Here is a 23,241-nt window from a genome sequence, read left to right as displayed (position 1 = left end):
TTCTAATCCAGAAAAGGGCCATAAAGAATTCCTGTTGATGTCTCCTGAAGCCACCACCCTCGTGCATGGTTTTGCTTAAAACAAACCAAACCAAACCAAAAAAAACAAACAAATAAAAAAACCACCCTAGAGGCGCGTGGGTGGGTCAGTGGCTTGAGTATCTGCCTTCAGCTCAGGTCATGATCCCCGAGTCTCAGAATTGAGCCCCAAGTCCATAGGGCTCCCCGCTCAGCGGGGGGCCTGCTTCTCCCTCTCCCCTTGCCGCTCCTCCTGCTTGTGCTCCCTCTCTGTCATATACATAAACAAAACCTTAAAAGAAAAAAAAAAAACCCAAAACCAAAACACTGTGTATTTATACATGCCTCAAATGGAATTCTGTCCATAAAGTATTGGTAAACAGTTGTTTTCACAATCTCATTTAAGAAATTGCTGTTTCTAAGACAAGGATGCCAATCAGAATTAAAGAATAAGTTGAGTTAAATTCTGAAAATCCGAAGATAGAAGAAAGAAGTAGACCCGTACCTAGTTCTCCAAAACCCAAAGTATAGGAACTTTAGTAATTCAACTGAGTAGAGATGACTCGTGTCTAAGTTTTTGTTTGTTTCACTTTTGTTTTTAAAACCAAGGATCTAAAGACAGGGAGCAGCCAACTGACTTTCAATCTCCCAGATTAGGGTAACCCAATTAAATGAATACATATTAAATATCTAAAGACAGTTTTAGTGTTACCGATGTCAGCTTCAAAGGCACACAGAAAGCCTTAGCGACTTCACACAAAGCAGCAGTCATTCAACCAAAAAAAAATGATTTGCCTGTGTATCATTCAGAAGTTGACATTTTACCTCTTTGGGAAAATAAGGGAGAATTTGCCTATAAAATATAAGGTTGGATACAGCTCTGTTTGAGCCATATGGCCAGCATTCAAATACTGGTTTGAACAAATAATTTGATTATATTAATTGTTATTGTTATTAATACAATATGTACATATTATTCTATCAATTATTAATAATAAAAAGCTGGCTTTATGAAAATAGTGAAAACTTCAACTGAACTTCTCTAAAACCATCCCTATTTTAGATTTTTTGGTAGGTCAACCTGTTTAGGATAAATGAATATTAGTCCCATCCCAGTTACATAGTGCTAACTTTCCTAAGAATTAAGCAAGCTAATTTACATTTTAGGATGGATAAAAAACAGAACGTGTTATCAAATGTGATACTATTGTGTGGTATCATCATTAATTGGGTACAGGACAAAGTTTATCATATTATTTTACCTCTGCACAAAGCTGCAATGCAATTCTACTTCTGAGCTTCCTAAAAATGAGACAGAGCAGTAGAATGCCCAGGGAAGGACTACAATGACCCAGCTTAAAAGATGACTACACTATGGCTGTATGAGGTCGCTACATGAGAAATAACATAGAGTGACATTCTTCAACTGAGAAAGACAATCCAATAGGATATAATAAGATTCTCATCTTATTTGGCAAAGTTGGATAAGACTTTGTGGTTACTTGCTCCAACCCTGTCTTCTGCATTTAAGGAAACTGAGACATGGATGGATAGGCTGAGTCATGGCAGTGCAGTAACTGGAGGTGGCCTCCTGACTTGGGTTCTAGGACTCTTCCATTATACACGCTGCTTTTCACAAAGAGGATGAAACAGCTGGGAAGATACCTTCACCATAATTCAAGCCAAAATATAAAACCGTGAATGTCTGAGTAGGATTTCCAAATCCACTCCAACTAAGCTATGCCTTAACTTATGGGTTCAATAAAAAAGGAGGTTTGAATGGGATTTTCATCACTCATCAGTTCCTTCTAAGTCCTTATTACAACATCTGAGGCCAAAACAAACAGAAAAGCCGCCCAAACTCTTGGAAGTCATAAAGCAAGAGTCGGCATCTGCTATGACCTAGGCCCCATCTTAGTCTTTCATGGCACCTAAATCAAGTGGCCTGGAATCCTCACGGGATGCCATGTTCTGTACCTTGTTCAGGGTTCAGGAGTCTGAGAAGAAAACACTCAGAGAAGTGCCAAGTTTATTAGAGTGAGAGAGTACTACCCTCACATTGCCACCAACAAACAGACACAGATCCCAGAGATGCATGCCCTGACCTCACACCGATAATTACGGAAAATCTCTTGAGTTGGAAGATACCTTAGAGGTGACAAGGATGACCCTCTCATCTGATGTGCGAATCCCCCTTAAACATCTCCATCCAGTGGACTGAGGTCACATTCTGTTTAACTTGTAGCCGCGATGGAAACTTTCGTCAGTCCTGAATCTGCACTCTGGAAACAGAGAATGTTTAAGTACTATATGGTAGTAGAGGTAAAGTTCCTTGGCTTAGGCCCCATTTGTCCCTTTTTTGATGAGAAAAGTTCTCAGAGTCCAGTGCAAAGTCCCTCAAAATCCCTCCACCAAGCACAAAGCACAGAAAGGAGGTTTGGGACTAGCCACTGGTAGCTGCATTTTGTCCTTGAGTTTTCAGAAGGTCTGCTTCTTGGTCCCCAGAAGGCCTCTGTTGCAGGGTTCTAGGGCCAGCCCCTTCCAGGAACATCTTGTCCTTACGTTCAGGGAATTCCTCCCAGAAAATAGCTAGGTCTGCTGTTCTACCAGCTGCAGTTTGGCAGTCTTGACCCGGTGGGTTTCCTTCAGGTTCCGCGCACGGACGTCTGGGTTGGAAATGAACTCCACTTGCTGCACAGGGAACCAGCCTCGCTCCCCATCTGAGAGTCGCATGCCCTCCAGCCAGCCTAGGGGCACAGGGTAGGTGGGAAGAAGAATTACCCAGGACATAATAACCTGCCCCTGATCTCCTTCCCTAAAGCTTTTCTGAATGGTAGAGCTGAAAGGACTGGAAAGCCCCGGGGCATGGGAAATCCAGCCTCCCCGGGTGTTAACACTGGCTGTTCTAGGTCTGACAAGGTCTACGGCTACCTACTCTTGGGCCTTCTCCGCTCTTGTGGGTTGAACTGTGTTCCCACAAAATATGTATTTATGTTTTCACCGCAAGTGCCTCAGAATGTGGCCTGATTTGGGAATAGGGTCGTTGCAGGTGTAATTACTAAAGTTAAGGTGAAGTCACACTTGAGTAAAGTGGGCCTTAATCCCATATAACTGGCATCCTTATAAAAAGAGGAAAATTTGGGAAGAAAGGGAAGAAAGAGGTAGTGACTGGAGTTAGGCTACCACAAGCCAAGAACACCTGGGGCCACCAGAAGCTAGAAGAGACATCTCCTCTCCCGAAGGGATGTCAGACAGAGCATGGCCCTGGCAACAATCTGATTTCAGATTTCTGGCTTCTAGAACCATGAGAGAATATATTCTATTGTTTTAAGGCACTCCATTTGTGGTACTTTGTTATGTAGGAAACAAATACCTCCACCTAGAGTATCCCGCCTCCGACGCCCAGCTTACTCACGGATTCTCCCTCTTACCATCGCTGCTCTGCTGAGTCACCATCACCACGTCTGCCTTCTCTAGCGCCAACTCGTCGTTCTCTCGGGGTTTGTAGGCTCGAAGGCACTGTACTTGGGGGGAGTCTTTGGAAGAGAAGAGTGTGAAGAGAAGTTAGGAAAGGCAAGTGACCGGAGCCCTGAGGGGGATTACAAGGGGTTGGGAGGACTAAGGAGACAGAGTGTTGAGGCTTTTAGAAAGTTATAGACAAATGAGTCAATTGCAAAAATCTTCATCCTCTACCAGGAAACAGAATAGTCAAAAAGGAAATGGAAAGACTGAAACAGACATGAATCCAAAATTCTATCTCTCCAAGGAAGATGAATTGAGAAATACGCTTGTGACCACCTTCAGTGACTCATTATTCACGCATACTCAAATTCTGCAGAAGACCCATCTTCCTTCTGTAACTTTCCCTGACTCTAGTCCTCAATGGATTCTGAATTCCTTTAAAAGTAATTGTCCAGGCCAAACCCATTTACCACTTATCCAGCTGCTTTGTGTATGTGTTCCGTTTCCCCAAATAGATTGCAAAATCTGATTCTGTGACTCAGTCTTCATTTCCTTCCCAGTACCAGCTGTGGAACTGAAGAGAGGCAACCATGGGCTCCAGGTATGCCCTCCAGGTATGACCTTAATCCCCTCTAGCTTCTGTTTCCTCCCTTGTAAGTGACAGGGTTGACCAAGATGATTCCTCAGGAAATTCTGGATTTTCTCAATATTTTTGTGAACCAGAGGAAATTTCCAGTTTTCAAGCTCAAGATAACAAGCCTGAGAGGACTCCTGACCCACAAGCATTCCAGCTTCCGTGGGTTTATCACTCTTTCTACATTAACACACTTCGCTCGTTCCCTCAGAAAACAAACAGAACGCTACATAATTATCTGTACTTCTTTTTCTAAAGCTTATCTCCTTCTGCCATTTACAAGATAACAGTGAAGGAGGAAGCATCATCTCGCCTTCCTTCCAACTGGGGAGCTGAAGGCCCGCAGACGGGTCGTGGGACGCACAAGTTAGTAAGACTCGCTTTACAGCCTGGTTCTCCTACTTCCTTTTCTGAGGTTCCTTGTATTTGCTGGTTCTTTTGAGTTACCCGTGTTCCTTTGAGTTCAGTTCCTCTCTGGAGAGCAATTAGGGAATTCTTACTGGAGGACAACTGTGGGGCTTAGATGAGAGCCAGAAATCCAGGCTTCACATGAATGTAAGACACATTCATAATATGTGTGTGTGTGTGTATGGCTACCTGGGGCTACCTGCACGCCTGGGCTGCAGGCAGTGGTCTCAGGTTATTCTGTACAGGAGAGGGCGTGGTTAAGACAAACCTAGGTTGCTATTCTCCCACAGCTCCCACTCCAGCCCTACTTTCTCCCCGTATTTTCCCAAGACCTTCAAGCAGGTGAAATCTAGGCAGGATAGACGTAAGGGGACAAATGTTGAAAAAAGAGCAAATTATTGCCCGAGAGAGGAAGTATATTGAGGAGGAGGCAGTACCATTGTGGTGAGTAGTTTTAAGTGGATCATCTCAGGGACTTAAGCTCCAGTGGCCAGACTTCCACTCTCAACCTCTGGACAGAAGCAGTAAGTGGGAGTCTCAGAGTTAGCATCTGGCCTCCTGAACTCCTACATCCGAAGGTGACTTCCAGCCCTGCCTTTTTTCTCTCCCTTTTATCCCTTCACTCACCGTAACACTCCAGAAGGTCCAACTCCTCTCTGGGCATGGCCAAGGCTGAGATCCATCGAAGCTTTTCACTTCTGAGGAAACAAAGTCGGGTCAATGCCTCAACGGCAGCTCTGGGGTGTAGGGTGAGAGCCAGACGGGGAAGGGAAATGACTGTGGGAAAGAACTCTCTGGTTCAAAACGCCTAGTTCAATGACATCTAGGACAAAAGCCAATGGGACTTTGCTTGCTTGGGAACACAAGATCTTGAATTGTATGTTACTGTGTTTATCACCCTTCGCTTTTCTCCTTCTCTTTCTAAGCTTATCCTCTTAATGGCATATCTTTCAAGTGGCAGCATAATGTCAACTGTCAATTTATGCACATGAGATTTTCCATTTTGTACTGAGCAAAATGCTCATCTCAGTTTAGAGTCCTTCTATCCCTTTGCCTAATTCTTGATACTCTATTGCCCACCTCCCTTCCATCAAGCATCTCAGAGATAAAAATTATTTTGTAATCATAATTAGGTCAGGGAAATATATCTGCTATTTTTTTCATCATGCAATATAACCCAAACTGATTTTGTAATTATCTGAAGGATTTTGTATTATGTGAGGCTCTGCTTCCAAAAACACTGGAGTAATTGAGTAATTGAGAGCTGACACTATTTCTATTCCAGGAAGATGCAGCCTAAAACACTAAATAAAGAACACAAGTCTGTATCTGATTGCTTGATTTCGGTGACATTTTGTATACAAACCCTTAATGTCAGCCTCTATGTTCCGTAAGTGAAGACAGGTATGGTTGATCCTACCCTGAGGGGTCTTCCAAGAGACAAAACTGAAAAGTGTCCACAACACAATGATCCTTGGACCATTTGGTGTCATGTCAAACTTTTAAAGATGAGGCTTCTTGTTTGTATCTCTTACAACAGCAATAGTAGTTATAGTGCTGTAGTTGTTCATTATTTTAGGTACTGTATACTAGGGTTTATAGGTATTATTCTTTAATACTCTCCAAAATGTATGTATCAGTGTGTGAATATATTTATTATTATTATTATTATTATTAAAAAGATGAGCATATCAAATTTCTCAACACTACAGATTTCTGCTAAACAGGACTGGGTTGGAAGGTGGGAGGAAAGTGAGCTAAAGACATCCCAGTGCTTGTCTTGTTCACATGTACGTCCACCAGCCTTTGGGACTGAAGAGTTTCTGGCTTATACACGTGGCCAATCACTCGGGGACATCAGTAATTCAGTCCTTTAGTCACTCCATACCAGCCCATCTCCTTTCTGTTGTCTTGCAGACTTTGTCTCTCTTGACTGAAGAGCATAAAACAGATATTAAACTTTGGTAGTAACTTTGCACCCTTTCCTATCCCATCTCTTGCAAGTTGTCTCTTAGCTCTAAGAGTTTGGATTTGGGGTGCCCTATGGATGCCCTCCAGTCCAGAATAGGATAAACAGTGCTGTGGCTGTTTTCTGGGCACATTTTCTGCCCCAGCCCCACTTCCTTCCCAGGATGTCCTCCCGCCCTCCCTCCCCAGACCCTCTGTCCAGCCCCATCTCACTGGGTCTCAGTGCTGAAGAGGAACTCGGCCTGGGTGCCCTGTGCGTTGTGCAGCAGGAAGAGTCGGAAGAGGTTTTTGTGAGGTCCGTGGAGCTTCATTTCACACTTTTCCCCTCGGATGGAGGAGAAGGGAGCGTGGTCGAACACCAGGAACCGGCCACCCCTGCAAAACACAAGGCTCGTCAACCCAGTTCTGTAACTGTTAAACTTCATCTACCCTCCCGTCTCTGGATTCAAAATTCCTATCCTTTGCAGCTTGCAAATTCTCCCAAACACCAGGAGATGGTGCTACCTCGCTCCCAAGATGGTAGCTCCAGGGTCCCTGGGGATTTGTCACCAATCTGGCAAACCACAGGTCTACTGCAACTACTACTTCACCACTTTAAAGAGTTGGTGAGACAGAACCAACATATATTCTCCAAGGCCCTTAGAACCAAAGAGTTAGGATCTGGAACTGGCTAAGAACGTCTACGCTAAGGCTGAGTCTAGCCCAAATAAGCTGATTTGAGAATGTGGTAAGCTCATTCGCTACATTTTGCTGTGTCCATAACACAGTTCAAGCCCTGCCATGTGATCTCAGGACAGAATCTGGTGGGATCCCCTTTCTTCCTCTTCTCTAGGCCATGACCTGCACTCCACGGGCTGAGCCACTGAGAAGGGCTCCTCTAGGAACACGAGCTTTCTCTGTCCCTGTGAGTCCTGCCTTCCCGCTTCATCCCATTCCCCGCTTGTGCTCTGGCCTCCCGTTCCCGCCACTGACTCTCGGGGCCGAGACAGCAACAGACAGTCGTTGAAGAGATGCAGGTGGACCGGACGTGTGTTCAGCTTCCTTCGCAGCCCTGGGGAGAGGCTAAACTCCAGGGCGGTCAGCTCTCCACTCTTCACCAGCCAGCGTGACTGTGAAATGAGCGGGAATATCTGTAGTGTAGGGAAGACACAGAGGCAGTGTCACGGACAGGGCAAGCCTCAGTGAGCCTTCCTCAGTCCTGCCCTCCCCACCATGCCTCTTGCTCATGAGCCCCACCACTGACACCTCTGCCGGGTCCTCCTTCCCGTTCATAACCCAACCGCTGTTTCTCTCAGAGCCCTCTGCCTACCACTGTCTACTGCTGTGCAGCTCCCGCATCCACAGCACAGGCAAATGGCAGGTGCCTGTGGTTCAACCCGAGACAGTGACTTCATGAGAGAGTCAGCCCAGGAAGCCTGAACTGAAGGGGGGCTGGGAGACCCCCATCCGGGCATGTGAGGGTGTAAGGCAGGGAACAGGAGCTGAGTGTCTTAGAAGTTAAAAGACTTGGTCGGTTCTGACATCTGTTCTTTCTCTGATTATGACCGGATACTGGAGGGGAGCAGGTGGAGTCATGTGTGGGATTGAGACTAAGGAGAACTAGGGGGGGTCTGCTGGGCACCGGAAGCTGGTGAAGACAAGGGTCCTGGACGACAAGAACATGCACATCAGGGATCTTCCCTGCTCTTCAAGGGAAGCGAGGACAGTTCTCTGCTCTGAGGAGGAACCTGAGTGTGGAATGTTTATTTACATTTGTATTTTGATGGGAGCTTTTGGCCCTGTATTTGGAATTGATTTCGCATTGCTTTGGTTAGACTAGGCGAAGACTTGGTAAAATACTCAATGGTTTAAGCAGTAAGTGTATCCTCACAAAGGTTTACACAGGTCAGTTCTTCCTCATCTGCCCACTTCCCAAACGCACTTTCTTCCCCTCAGGTAACCCCCCCGCTCAGGTGACCACTGTCCTTTATTTTCATGTATCCTTCCAGAGTTTCTCTATTAGACACAAGCAAACACAAACACAGATCTGTACCCTCCTACTCCGTCACCAAAGATAATAAGCCACAATACACGCAGTTCCGTGTTTATCCTTTTTCACTTAGTACTGTACTCTGGAGACTGAAGAAGACACTTGGGTATCCCAGAGCCAGGATAGAAGAGGAGGGATGCAGGAGTGAGGGCAGACACCAGTCACTGTGAGAACGACGGTTCGGCGTTAGAGGGTGCCCTGTAGGGGATGCTGAAGTGAACCTTTGCAGGAGAGGTTGGGGTGCAAGGGACCCACTCACTTTGCACTCGAACTCAATCTTCTGGCTCAGGTAGATGAGCTCCTCTGTCCGTCGCATCCTCTGAACGTTGTTATTGCAGTCCCGGATCAGCTGAGGGTCGAGCAGGGTGAGGAGAGAAGAGCACTGTGTTAGAGGCTGTGACCTTGGAGTCCCCTCCAAGAAATCTGGAGGTTGGTTGTGACTGCCTCCGTTTTTTCCCAGCAGGCTGGGACGGCATGAAGGCAGCATCAGACTGAAGTTCTAGGCCTCTGGTCTACCTTGTATGACCTGAGGGGACATTCCTGGGTGGAGTGAATGTAAGATTTAATCTGGGGATGGTGGTAGTGAGAGCACAGTCCCTTGGTGTGGAGTGTCCTCAGCGTGGGAAGGAGAGGGGGAGGGGGCTGAGGGAGAGGGTGTTTGGAGGTTCCTGAGGGAACTTCCAGAGGGTTCCTGAGGTGGCTGAGCAATCCCACTGGCATGGTCCTGTGCTTTCTGGAGTAATGGGACTTCGCGGAAGAAGAAATCTCTGAGAAGGCCAGTCAAGCGGTCTGAGTGGGGGTGGCTGCTTACCTCCTCCAGGGCATGATGTGCCTTGGTGGCCTCTGCTTCCTCGGAAGAGCCCGGCTGTGTTCTCTTCAGAATGTTCTATAGAACAAACAGTAGGCAGGAACCAGAGGGAAAGAAGGGAGGGGAGAACAGGAAGAGAAAATTGAGGGTTGGCTAACGAAGTCTGGGAACAAATGTTTTGCAGCAAATTCACCCCGAGGAAGAAGGGTATGGGCCGTGGGGAGAGGGCACACATCGTCCACAGGGTGTGGGAGAGGGGCAGAAGAATGGCCAGGGCCGTGCCTTGGGGCTCCCTGAGATTATCCCTTTCTGGTGGAGGGGAGAGGCCCAGAGGGGGACCCGTTGTACCTGGAGCAGCAGTTTGAGACGCGTGATCCGCTGGAAGGGCAGGATCAGGAAGGACTTGAGGGAAAGGCGTTGGCAGACGGGGTCGCTCTCCAGCTTCTCCAGGACCTCTCGGAAACTGCTGTTGCTGGTCCTGTGTGGGCAGCGAGCCTCAAGTGAGGAGGGACATGGAGAGGACTGGAGGCACAGCGGAGGCACAGGGAGCGGACACGCAGGGTTATGTCTGTGGCGGGGGCGTCTTAAAGGTGGGTTGGGGCTGGGATCCCGGAGCAGGCACGAGAACATGTGCTTTGGGGACACGACTCAGGGTTGGGGCTGGGGGGTTTTGCGGCAAGGTCACCGCAGAGCCCACAGGGGAGACCGGATGGGGATGAGGTCTTACAGCAGGCCTTGGAAGGTACGTTCCTGGTAGGTCTGGTTGGTGACGTAAGGCAGGTAGACCCGGCGGAAACTGGGAGCGTGGTTCAGGACGACATCACACACTTGGAAGGTGAAGATGTTGTTCTCGAAGTTCTCCTCCAGGTCTGAAAGGAACCTGCACCGCATTGACACAAGTTGCCTGAGGCTCGTGGGCCTCACGTGAGCAGTCGGCTGAGCCCTGCTACTCCTTGAGTGGGTGACTCCTTCCTTCTACTTGTCCCTAACTTCTACTGAGTGTTCTTAGCTCTGTGCCCCTGCTGTCCGGGGCAATCCCTAGTTTGCCCCAATATAACCCTCAGATCCTTACAGTCCATTTCCTATTCTTTTTTTGATTTTTCTGGCTTTCTGATCTTTACCTGTTTCCCACAGCCCATCTCCGTGCAGTGCCTGCCCACAGGACACCCCATCCGCAACCTCAGAAGCACTTCCCGTGTGTCTGCTCATCCATGAAAGGATCTGTCCGCCCCCACCCCCTCTCCTCGTCCTTGCTCTCCCCACCCCCACAGCACTGGCAGTCATGAAGGGAGCCGTGAGAGGGCAGCCGAGAGAGGAGAACCACCACCACCGGCAGAGATGGTTTACAGGCTAAAGATTCGGAGGCCGAGGGAGCGGCGTCTGGGAGAAGAGGACTCTCACGTGGTGCTGACGTCACGCACGTCCTGTAGCCGAGAGAAGAGCCACTGGTATTCCTGGTTGGAAAGGGTGGCCCGCAGCGGGGCGGACAGCTGGAAATGATCCACGGCCACGTGCAGGCTGCGTAGGTACGAGGCTTCTGACACGATCAGCTCAAATTTGGCCTGGGAAGTTGTAGAGCAGATTAATTTAAAATAAGTATCGAGGGGCACCTGGGTGGATCAATGGGCTAAAGCCTCTGCCTTTGGCTCGGGTCATGATCCCAGGGTCCTGGGATCGAGCCCCACATCGGGCTCTCTGCTCAGCGGGAGCCTGCTTCCTCCTCTCTGTCTACTTGTGATCTCTGTCTGTCAAATAAATAAATAAAATCTTGTAATAAATAAATAAAATAAAATAGGTATCGAGTCCCCGGTGTACATAAGCCACTGCATAACGTTCTGGGGTCAGAGGAGGGAACACGGCTCCTCCTCCCACAGCTCACGGCCACATCAGAGCCCAACGTAGTAGCGGGAGGATAAGGAAAGAGCACTGGAGCCCGAGGGAAGAATGAGTACAAGCCCCTACAGGTGTAAGAGAAAAGGATACTTTCCAGAAGCTCAAATAAATGGAGTGTTTTTGGAACCAAGTATTTATGCTGCAGTAGTGGCAGGAGACAAAGCTGGGGAGGCGAACAGAGGTCTGGAGGACTGCGTAAACAAAGCAAATGGGTTGGACTTGAGGCAATGAGAAGATTAAAAGAGGCTTTGTGTAGGGAAATAACTTGATCAGATCTGGTTTTTATAAAGGTTATTTCTGAGCACTTTGTGGAGAGGAGTAGAGGGGGGCAAGGGAGACACGTTAGGAAACTGCCACAATCATTCCAGGTGACGGACGGGGGTCTGAATGGCTATGGGGGTGGGGAGAGGCAGGCCAGCTTCCTAATTACTTAGGAGGCAGATCTGGAAGAACTTGGTTCTTTGCTGGAAATGGGGCCTGAACGAGCCGCCAGAGTCACAATTTAATGTCTTGGTTTTGGAGTTTGGTAACTGAGTGAGTTTGTTAACTCACTGAGCCAAGGAACTTTGAAAGAGAAAGAGAGACAGATTTAGGGGGTGAAGGTCATTTGGGGCGTGAGGAGAAACGGGAGGAAGCAGGAGATTTGAGAACGGGATGTGCTATTGTGGCTTCATGGAGATGGTCCAGCACTTGTGAACTTAGGTGGAGGTTCCAGCAGGCGGCGCCACGGCTCCCGGGCCCGCCCTCCTCCACGGGCCGCTCAGGCTCTCCACCCAAGCACGAGGCTTCAAGGTAGATGCAGGGACCGAAAAGACAGAGATGACACACACACACCTGGCTGATGACCGTCACATACAACACTGAACGGGGACACAAGCTACGTTTGAATACTGGTTCCAACATTCACTGACCGTGGCTCAGCTAACCTCACTGAACCTCAGGTTTTTTGTCTTTTTGTGTAGGTACAGTGACCCCCCATGTCACAAAGATGTGGTGACAGTCAAAAGAAATGGAGCTGGTGCAAGCACCTTGTGCTTGTGCACCCACGATGCTGTTTTATGGAAGGACTATGTGCACACTAGAGGCCTCTCTTCTCAGAACAGCGGACCAGGGCTGGCCCGGGAGGCCTGGGGGACTTCCAGGTGTGCTGGAGCTGCGGACAGAGAGCAAGGATTCATATTGTGTCCTGACATTTGGTCCGTAAGTACTGGGCAGGTCACTGATTTTCTACGTAACCCTCATGTACTTGAAAACTGAGGTCATTAAAAGGCTCCCAAGTCTGAGCTTCCAAAAAACCTAAACATTTATAGTGGCCTCTGTTTGCTTTGTTCATCCTTAAGTCCTTCTGGCCAACATCTGACTCCTTCCCACCTCTGAAAGGGGGAGAACACGGCATTAAGACGCACCAAAAAAGCACAGCACCCTGAGCTAGGGGCGGGTACTTCACCCAAACCACACAGCAATCCTGAAAGACAGACATTATCTTCAAGCTTTAGACCAGGAAACTGAGGTTTGGTGGTTCTATAACTTGCCTGAAGGTACACGGCCTGCAAATGCTGAAGCCAGGATTCAAACCCAGGGGGGCCTGACTTGAAATTACAGTATAGCAGAGAACATTCTCGGAGCGACTGCTACGCACGATGCACTCACCCTTTTTTGTGACCCAGTTTTACAGATGAGAAAGCAGAAGGTTAGAAAGATCAAGTGATGTGGCCAAAGTTAAACAGCCAGCAAACAGCAAAGTGGGCCTCACGACCGGGTCATTTATTCCAGAGCCCAGTATGTACGCATGATTCCATGATGCCTGTCCGTGGTGCCGTGTCGTCTTCCTGGGAAGAGGGTTCTGACCCACGTCAGGTGGATTATTAAGAGAAGCCCTCCAGGGGCACCTGGGTGGCTCAGTGGGTTAAAGCCTCTGCCTTTGGCTCAGGTCATGATCCTAGGGTCCTGGGATCGAGCCCTGCATCAGGCTCTCTGCTCATCGAGGAGCCTGCTTCCCTTCCTCTCTCTCTGCCTGCCTACTTGTGACCTCTGTCTGCCAAATAAATTAAAAAATAAAATCTTAAAAAAAAAAAAAGAGAGAAGCCCTCCAGGAGAAACCTAGTAATGGTACCCATGTAACATCCTGTAATATCCGACAAGCAACCTCTACTACAGTCTTGCCACTGGGTGTACAGACTGAGCCGAGGCTGATGGTCATCCCAAAGCCTGTATGCGACCAGTGGGCCACAGGACAGCTGCAAGGGACACAGCAAAAAGCCACTCACATACACGCCTTGGTGGAAGAGAAAAGCTCCAGTGCAGTGTGGAACCCTGGCTGAGCAGGGAAATTTGAGTCCAGCCTGAAGCGGCCGTGAAGGGATCATTTCCACATTCCTCCCAACAGACTCAAGGCCATGGTCACTTTGTGTGAGCCCCAGTCAGCAACAGTAGGAGGAAGCCCCTGTGGACGTGGGGAGGAGGGCCAGTGCTGACACCCCGAAAGCAGTCCAGATGCCCCCCAGTGGAGATGAGCGACAGCCGTGGCGGGCACAGAGCATGTGATGGGGACAGCCTGCTCCTGCTGGTGGCGGTGGCAGCGAGGAGGAGGAGGGAATCAGGAGGAGACTCTGCTCTCCCTCGATAGCATCCCCCGCCCCTGCCCCGCCCCTGCCCACCGGGTACCTCCTGTAGTTTTTGGTCTTCGTGGGTCATGGAGAGCAGCACGGTGCTGTTGCGCACCACGGGGATTTCCTGCCAGAGGGAGCCGCTGGAGGCCATGGACAGGCGCTGCAGGTAAGACTCTGAGGAGACCAGGGTCCTCCGGGGCTGCCGGGGGGAGGCCGGCCCGGTCGTCTCTCCCAGGCTGTCCAACCGCTGCTGGCTTTGAATCTCCTTGTTCAGAACCACATCGCTGTACTCCTGGTACAGCAGCTGGGCTATAGGGGCACAGAAGTACGGCACAGGGAGAGAATCAGGGAGGCAGGGAGGCTGAGGCACGAAGACAGAAGCCACCGAGCTGCTTCTGACTGTCGTAGAGATCCTCTCCCCCTGTAGAGATCACAGCCCTGCTGAGGACAGCCAGGAGCTCCAGTCTGGGGCAAAACGCCATATGGGTCTACTTCTGTTTCAAGGTACTCACAGGAGTTGATGAGCTTCGAGCGGCGTCTCGAAAAGCCTCCCATGACCTCCTTTGGTTTCTTCTCCCTGTGGAGCCAAGGAGGGCTCTGGGTGCTTGCTGGACACTGAGGCAGAGAAGCCCCAGGTGACCGGAGATGAGACAGTCTCCCAACCCCTGGGACATGTGCTGGGATATGAGGGCCAAATCCCCTCGGGAGGCAAGCTGCGGCCTGACCCACTCTGAGGTAGTTCAGAGCTGTTTTGGACGTCATGTTGCACTTTTACCGGGGGTTTAGTTCATAGTAAAGAACCTAGGAGGGGGACGCTTGGGTGGCTCAGTTGGTTAAGCATCTGCCTTTGGCTCAGGTCATGATCCCAGCATCCTGGGATTGAGTCCCACATCAGGCTCCTTGCTCGGCAGGAAGCCTGCTTCTCCCTCTGCCTCTGCCTGCCTCTCTGTCTGCCTGTGCTCACTCGCTCTCTCTCCCTCTGTCCCTGACAAATAAATAAATTTTTAAAAATCTTAAAAAAAAAAAAAAAAAAGAACCTAGGAGGATGGGAGGGTCAAAGCCCGCTGACAGCCAGGCAGAGAAAGGATGCCCTTACCCTGGAGTCCTGGTGTACGTCTCTTACCCTCCCCACCCCTGGAAGACACAGTGTCCCAAAATGCTTGTCAGCTAACGGAAATCTCAGGATCCTAAGAAAAGACAGTCCAGACGTGTCTGTCAGGAGAGAAGGTGACTCACCGAAAAACAATGGTGTCTGAAGGGCCAAGCGCTTTTTCTACGGCTGGACCTCTTGTATCTGGAAATGGAGATGGGGAAGTCACTGAGATTTTAGAGGGATATTCAGAGAGCCCAAGAAGGTAAGACCTAGAGCAGGAGATGCAGGCATGTGAGGGAACAGAAGGGCTAACTGGGAGTCTGTGCCGGGGAGCGGTGCCGAAGTAGAACGCACTCGAGGACACTATTTTACCAGATGTGAACTGGACAAGAAGAGGATGTCCTCTCTATGACAAGGAGGACATCAAGCAGGTGTTGGTAGCTGGAGAGTGTGTGCATCATGGAGGGGAGAGGGGGGACATCCACAACCACCTTGGGAAAAACAGGTACACAGTAAAAGGACACCGCAGCTGGGTGAGAGGACAGAGGGGAAGGAGAAGAAGAGCATTATAGGGAGCTCAGAGGGGTTTTCAAGGGCTTCCCTCTGTGTTGACATTGGGTATGTGCATGAGTGAAGTCACCAGAGGGAACAGTAGAGGCCCTGGGGACGGAAGATGGATGCGGTGCTGAGAGCTGGAGAAAGCTTGGTCTGACAGGAGCGTCACCATGCTCCACGCCTGTCGCTTGCCTGTCGCTTACCTGAACAGCCCTCAGGCAAGATGGAAGGTCGGCGCAGGCCTTGGCGGTTCCAGCCCTTGTGCCTACTGGATCCCTCACCAGGGTCTACAACCTGCCCGCTGCTGCTCTCCGGTGGTCTCCCTGGGTCCCGCCTGTGGGGCCAGCTGGACGCCTTCTCCAGATGGGGATGGCTGAGTTTTGCCGACTGCCTTGCCTGGCCTACATCCAACCTCCTCAGGCCATTGGCTCCTTCCTGAGGGGCTGTTCTTCTCAAAGATCCTCTGGCAGGGGCCCCAGACTCTTCTGAGGGTCCTGGTTCAGAAGTGGGTCCCGGGAGCTCCAGACTCCAGGGTGTGGTTGGGGAAGAGGGACTTAGAAGGGTTGCCACGTTGCTGAAAGCCATGCCAGGGGACCCTTCACTTTTGCTCCTGCTGGTGGGGGCCAAAGAGTCTGTTGATCGGCCCATGGCTGGGGGCCAGGAGGTACGTCCAACAGAATGGGGAGTGGAGACTGTCCGCTCTGGACAAATGGGCCTTGGCTTGCCCTGACCCCCTGCATTCATGAGTTCTCCCTGAGTGCTCCTACTCCTCCCCCTGGACTTCGGGGGTAACGGGGGTGGTTCAGTGGGAGGATCCATAATAGGGACAGGGGGTAGAGGCCTGTAGGTCCTTGGACTACTAGAAGAAGAAACAGAATGGTGGGTCTGCGACAAATCAGGGGTTGGGGGTAATGGCTTGTTGTATCTCAGCCTGTGGGAGGAGGAGGTCTGAGCAGGGTGGGGAGTGTCGGGGGTAGAGGGCAGAGGTCGGTGCTGCCTTGCCACAAGGGAGTCAGGAACGGGCGGAAGTGGGCCTTTAGGGGGACCATGTAGCCCCAAACCTGGGGCCAAAGGAAGAGGATGGCCACACCGCTTCAGCATGGGAACTCCTGCCTGGAGATGGCTGTCTCTCTCTACCATGGAGGGGTGGACACGCCTCTTCTCTGGGGGAGGAGGGGGCAGAGGTTCGTGGATCCTCGCATCTACATAGACAAGGGGTGGGGAAGAGCCATAGGCAATAGACTCTGGGGCAGAGGCTGAAGTGTGTCGGGAGCCACATGGCTGGGTGCGGCAGGGACTACTGGATCTTTCTGGATTTGAGGTGAATTCTTGAGAGTCCTGCCCCAGAGCAGATAATGAGCTAGGGGATTCTGGAATGATCCTGCAGTCCCTGCCACTTTTCCTGTCCCTTCTTGGGATCACAGAGCCATAGATGGCAGGTTTGGGGACCCTCTGGGGCAACTCTAAATGGGAGAAGGAAAGTGATAGTCCCAGCAGGTCCGGAGTTGGCTCTGTCCTATGAGAGCCTGGGAAGGAGTTGCTCCTTAGGTGCTGGAAAGCCCCTGTGGAGTGGCCTAGGGGGCTCGGAGGGTTGGCCCGGCTGGAGCTGGTGGATATTTCCATGGTGGCCTCTGCAGTCAGGAAGCCACGGAGGGGAGCTGGGGGAGTCTCAGAAGCCCCACAGTGAGACGTGTTGTTGGTCCAAAGAGATGCTCTGGAGGTTTCTGAAGAATGTGCAGCAAGAGAGGACTCCCTCCTGGAAGAGGCGACTGGGGGGCTTGCAGATGATGATGTGGCTGTGCTCGGGGAGACATCAGCAGGACTGAAAGGAGCTGAACCGGGTGTCCTCGGAGAAGGTGCCAATGTACTGGCAGAGACCAGCTCAGTGCCCTGGCTGAACACTGCCCCCTTCCCCAGCTCAGATCCCTCCTGCTGGCCATCCTGAGCTATTTCTTGATCAGGTGACTCCCCCGCAGGGAAAGAGCCTGGTAAAGAAATGGGCTGGGAGGACCATCCTCCTGACTCCAGTGTAGGCACTGGAGCTACAGGCAGTGGTTCCTCAGCCCGAGGCTCCCTCTGAGTCCCAGGAACACTGGTCATGGGATGACAGGTGTCTAGAAACAAGTCACAGGGAGAAGAGACCTCAGAGGCTACCAGAGCCTGTGTGGAAAGGCCATCAAGTGCTTCCCCATCTTCTGTACTCCCCTCTCCGGCCTCTCCCCGCAGCGGGTCCCCATCCCGGTTCCCCAGCTCCTCCTCCTGCCGCTGCACGAACATCACTTTCCGCTGGAGACCTTGACCATCTTGCCTTCCACTTACTTTCCCTGATCTCCCCACCAAGCTTTTCCTCTCCTCATTCTGAGCATCCATGCTGCTCTCCTTTGGCCCCCCAAACTCCCTCTTCCCCTCCTCCCCCTGAGGCAGATCTCCCCGGCCCTGAGTCTTCATCTCCTGCTCACGACAGTGTAGACCTTCCAAGTCCCCACAAAGCCCCATTCTTTCTCCTTGTTTTGCAGGCATCGTATCACCTTGTATCTGCTCCTGTTTTTGCCTTTGTTCTCCCTCTGTACCATCAACCTGCTCCCCCTTCTGTTCCTGCTCCCCTGAACACCCACCCTCCGTGACAGCTGCTTCCTCCTGGAAGCCCGCGTCTGCTAGTCTCTGCTCCCCCAGCCCCTCGGCCCCCAGAAGGCACACGGGTCCCCCGCTCCCTGGACCTTCTCGTGCCGCCGTGGACTGAGGCTCCTCCCCCTGCCTGACAGAGTCCCCTGGCTGGTGGGTCTCTTCAGGGCGCCGTTCATAGGAAGGACCAAATCTGGGCTGAGCAGAGGCGTCTGGAAAAGCTTCCTCCTCCTCTGCATGTCCAGTTTCCCCAGTCGAGGACGTGAGTTCCGGTCGAAATTCCATCTCCACGCCACCACCCAGCTCACCAGATCCTGGGACCATGTCTAGATGTTCACCTTGAACAATGCAGGCCCCGAGCTCTGAGGGAGCCGGCGTCCTCGCCTCCCCATCGGTCGGGCTCTGAGGCACCAGCTCCTGGAGCTCTGGGGTATCCCCCATCTTGCCCACAGAATCTTCTTGGTTGGTCTCTGCACCTGCAGGCACTTCCTTGGGGAAAGATGTCACACTCTTGGTTGCACAGCTCTTCACATCCCTTAAGTCTCCCCGCTGGGTCTCTGAGAGCCCTCGTCCCTCTGCCCACGCAGAGGATGGCTCCCAGCCTTCCTGAGCTTCGGGCCCCAAGGCAGCGGTCTGACAGCTTCTCCTGAGAGCTTCCGGGATAACAGTGAGCTCCGCTAAGGCAGGGATGGGGGTCGAGACCCCATGTTGGGGCTCCTCAGCCTCCATCAGGGCTGAGCCCTAGAGGGGAACAGAACACAGTTTGTATCACCCTTTCCACTTGTACCTATCAAAGGGACACACCACAGAGAACAAGAGTGGCACATCCCCTTGCATCCATTTCCAGTCATTCTTTGTCAACAGAGTCAGCGATAGCCTCTATGAAATGTATCGCTGATTTATTCATCTAATAAATATTTACCAGGTGACCTCCTTAAGGGAAGGGCTTTTGGTGGTAAATAAAAGACAGACCAAGACTGTGTCCTCGTGGAGCCTGCTGTCTTGTGGAGGAGACAGATAATAAATGATTAAATGAGAGCACAAGACCGTTGTCAAAGAGCAGGGAGCACTCCCAGTGGTCATTACTCTCTAGATTGTATGATGTCATACTGTCTCTCCCTGTCTCCTCTTGGACACCAAGCGTGACTCAGTCCTGTATAACTGCCAGACACCATGAGTGACACACCCTACATCCAACAGCCCAGAGAAGCAAGAAGGGGGGTGGTCTTCATCAGGCTGCCACGGGCATTAAAATGGGCCTGGCCCCTGTAGCCAGTGTCCGAGGCACGAAAGGGTAGTGTGATCTCCCTAGGCACAGTCTGGACTTGACTCATCTTATTTTCCACAGTATCCAGCAGCGCCTCGTAACTAAGGAGCAATTCTGTCTTCCATTACAGAAGCAGCTGTTGTAGGTGCGCCGGGGTGGCTCAGTCGGTAAGGGCACAGGTCATGATCCCAGGGTCCTCAGATGGACCCCCGATCCCTGTTGGGCTTCCTGCTCAGCAGGGAGTCTGCTTCTCCCTCTCATTCTGCCCCTCCCCCCCACAAACAAACAAAATTTTAAAAATAAAAAATAATGTTTCCAGAAGCAGCTGTTGTAAAGTAGAACGATAACTAGACTAACCAGACTAGAACTGTAGTAGACACAGAAGTTACCCCCTCAGCCAGGTCCACGACACGGTGCTACCCTCACGGGCCTACTCCCCCGCTGCTTCCAACAACCTTGTGAACTCTTCCCATCACTTCTTAAAATTCTGACCTTCCCACCTGCCTTCTCACTTCCAGCAGAAAACATCATCTCCCACCTTGCAAAGAATTTAGAAACCCACGGAGAGGAACTACTTCAGTTCCTGGCAATTCAGAGCAGCCCGAGTTTCACTCTTTCTCTCTTCCTGCTTTGACGGCCCAAAAGGTGTCCCTCCCTCCCCTTACGTCCCGTGCTCTTTAGCTTGTCTTCTTGGTCGCCTCCTGTGATGGATTTTCTCTTCTTCTTGCACCATACCCCTCTCTGTCAGAACCATCCCACACCTGCAGCACAGCCATGGCTTTCTCACCTAAACTGTGGAAGGAACTAAGGTCCTCACCCCTGTCCATCTCACCTGCCTCCACTCCTGCTTCACCAGGCACCACGCTGCCCACCTCCCCCACCATCACCCATGCTGACACCAGAGGACACTTAGTGTGGTGGCTCTTATCGGAGTCTGACACCACTGCCTTTAGAGATACTCCTCCTTTCTATCCGTGACACCACACGCTCCTGGTTTAGCTCCATAAAGCTTCTCCAGGCCCCCGACCAGGGGACGGCACTCCTCTCTGTAGACTCACCAGTGCTCACGCACATCACTTCTCTTCCTCCACAACATTTATACAATTGCAACTACATGTGTATTTCCATTTATCATCTATCCCCAACAACGGTGGTAAGCTTCACCAGATCAACATCCATCATGCTCGACTGTCTGCACCTAGCACCATACCTGGCCCATACTCAGAGCTCACTACATGCTTTTCATTTCTTTTTTTTTTTTTTTTTTTAGGTTTTCTTTCTTCATCTGTCAGAGAGAGAGAGAGAGAGAGCACCAGCCAGGGAAGCAACAGGCAGAGGAGGCAGAAGGAGAAGCAGGTTTTCTGCTGAGCAAGGAGCCTGATGTGGGACTCGATCCCAGGACCCTGGGATCATGACTTGAGACGACTGAGCCACCCAGGCGTCCCTCAATACGTGCTTTTCAATGATTGAACTAAAGCCTTGCTTCCCTCCTGGCCCACATTCCCCAGATCGAACTTGCTGTCAAGTCCTGCTCAACGCACCCCCTACGTATCCCTCGAGTCTGTCCCCTTCTCTCCATCCGCACTGCTAATCCCTGGGGTGCGCTCTCCTGCCCAGCTGGGGCCCAGCCTGGCCACCGGCCTCCACGAAGCTCCTCTTGCCCTAAAACCACGGTACTCTCTACCCGGCATGGGAGTGATGCTTCCGTGCCTTACTTCTAGTTTAAATTCTCAGTAGCCTCTGACGATAAACTGGGGTGAAACCCAAATATTCAGTCTGGGTTACACGCCCTCCACACCTGACCTCTGCCTTCCCTGGCAGGGGCCTCCACAGCAGTCAGCACCCCCGCCCCCCGTGCCTGCGCCGTGGGCCTCCACATGTGCTGCCCCTCAGCCTGGAATCCTTTTCTGGCCCAGCGCACCCTTGGCTTCTCTCACACTCAGTGCACTTGTAATTACACACTTAATGTCTGCTTTCCAGGCTGGAGCGAGAGTTTCATGAGAGCACAAAGGCTGCCATGTTAACTGCTCAGTCTCCTTGCCTGCAGCTGACTTTGTCCTCCCCAAAGAGTTATCACATGAACGCATAAGGAAAGAAGAGTTCAAAGCATGCTGCTCAATTTTTACTCCTGCCTTGTATGTATCTTGTGAATTTTGCTCATTGTCATTTTAGACAATTGTAGACATCGTTAATTTACGCGAACATCCATTTTCTTACCTTTGGCAGGGGTTTAAATTTCTCCTTTGCAAGGATTTCTAATGAAGACTAGGTAACATTAAAAAGTACACTGTTAACTTGGAGGGTCACAGAAGCGTTAGGGATTGTAATTATTGTTGAGGAGAGAGAAAGTAGAAAAGAGAAATACAGGATTTACGAGCAGGAAGGTCCTTCAGAGACACACAAGAAGCTCTGCCTCCTTTACAGACGGGGAAACCGGAGGTCCCATAACCTCTTGCTCAAACTTCTTAAGCAAATGGTACAGGTGAGCTCAAACCGAAGTCTCCTGGTGGTCATCTACTATAGGACACCCGGAGCCCGGCTGCGAGAAGCTGGCAGGTCACTGGCCTAGAGAAGATCTCGGGGGGCCTGTGGAACCCAAGCTGCCCCCCCGACCCACATATTTCTCTTGTCTTCTCTGGGCTCAACGTGGAAGCCCACTCCCCAAAATGCCCACCGTCCTTGCAGCACAAGCATACACCTTCACACAAACATGCTTGCACGTGTACCCAAGCACACGCACACATGCACACATGCGCACACACACACACATACACAGTAGGCCACCCTTGCTGCTCCCATGCAACAGAGCCCGACATAACCAAACAGATAGGTCCCTAGCCACCCTGCAGAGGCAGCTGTGACAAGTTCCTGGCCACCCCACAGACACAGATACCATCTATATGGGGCAAAGAGCCACGTCTAACGTAAGCACACTTGTGTGGAAGGACTTTTGTGTCCTTTTCCAGTTACCTGACACAGTGTGTGATTGACTCCCTATTTCTAGACCCAAGTGCAAAACACTATAATCACGAGATAATACTGTGACGTGACCCTGTTCTCTCAACCGCACATTAAATACTACAGTTGCTCACCATAAACACTTTCTGAAACTTGGAGCCTACCTAAGGAGGCTGCGTGACTTCACCTGAAGTCTCGCCTCACCCACATCTGTATTGTGCTGGCCCTGCCCCCAAGTACACACTCAAGTCCTCGAATCTAGTGGCCCCTAAACACGTGAGCCTCTGCTGCTTTCTTCAGGCCGTGTCTCCATGCGCCCTGGGATACGTGGGTATCCTCGGTTCTGTTCAGGTTACGCTACGCTCCTACAAGCCCACGGACACTATTTCTAACACTGCCTTTATCCATCTGGAAATAGTGGAGGTCACCAGATCAGCCACCATTTACCACAAAGTAAGAACATACCCTATGGCCCCTGTACCTGATCCTGTCCTGATCTGATGGCAATCAGGCATGACAAAGCTACAAGGTGAGAAAGCTCAAGGAAAACTCCAAACATGGTTCCATGCACATAAAGGCATCAGGAGAGCACCTTTCTGCATTGCCCATGTGGCGGTTACCCTCCTCATCTCCTTCTCCACCAGGGGTGACTATTCACTATTTATCTGAGCACAGGCAGAGACCGGGCATGGCATTGTGGTGATCCGGCCTTCCTCCGGACCAGAAACATTTTGCATCTGCTGACCCTGTCCACATGCCACTACTTTCAAGGCCCAAGTCACTCTACAAATACAGTGTGTGACAGACCTCAGCATCTCCTTGGGAGCCCCCAACACATGAGCTCTTGGCCATTTCTAATCACCAGACAGACAACTGTATTTCAAAGATATCCCCTCCTCCCTGTCACACTGCTTGTTC

At 50.9% G+C, this 23,241-nt stretch overlaps 1 protein-coding gene across 3 annotated transcripts in view; it reads right to left on the bottom strand.

Moving 5' to 3' along the window:
* Window positions 1-294: 294 nt before the first annotated feature.
* The window catches only part of ARHGEF5 (Rho guanine nucleotide exchange factor 5), a 39,840-nt gene continuing 16,893 nt past the window's right edge, over window positions 295-23,241 (bottom strand). For all 3 annotated transcript variants that reach the window (XM_047694876.1, XM_047694875.1, XM_047694874.1), the window contains 14 exons: window positions 15,680-18,839; window positions 15,065-15,122; window positions 14,341-14,405; window positions 13,884-14,137; window positions 10,728-10,888; window positions 10,054-10,206; window positions 9,675-9,804; window positions 9,330-9,404; window positions 8,778-8,867; window positions 7,462-7,619; window positions 6,703-6,864; window positions 5,149-5,219; window positions 3,449-3,553; window positions 295-2,764 (listed from right to left, as the gene is read on the bottom strand). In XM_047694876.1, coding sequence (XP_047550832.1) covers window positions 2,607-2,764; window positions 3,449-3,553; window positions 5,149-5,219; window positions 6,703-6,864; window positions 7,462-7,619; window positions 8,778-8,867; window positions 9,330-9,404; window positions 9,675-9,804; window positions 10,054-10,206; window positions 10,728-10,888; window positions 13,884-14,137; window positions 14,341-14,405; window positions 15,065-15,122; window positions 15,680-18,827 — 4,788 coding nt within the window. In that variant the 5' untranslated portion in view covers window positions 18,828-18,839 and the 3' untranslated portion in view covers window positions 295-2,606. The remainder of the gene's footprint in view (window positions 2,765-3,448; window positions 3,554-5,148; window positions 5,220-6,702; window positions 6,865-7,461; window positions 7,620-8,777; window positions 8,868-9,329; window positions 9,405-9,674; window positions 9,805-10,053; window positions 10,207-10,727; window positions 10,889-13,883; window positions 14,138-14,340; window positions 14,406-15,064; window positions 15,123-15,679; window positions 18,840-23,241) is intronic.

This window comes from Lutra lutra, chromosome 11 (assembly GCF_902655055.1).
Source record: "Lutra lutra chromosome 11, mLutLut1.2, whole genome shotgun sequence".
Classification (NCBI taxonomy): domain Eukaryota; kingdom Metazoa; phylum Chordata; class Mammalia; order Carnivora; family Mustelidae; genus Lutra; species Lutra lutra.
Note: the sequence above shows the minus strand (reverse complement) of the source record. Positions and strands in the feature narration are given on the sequence as shown.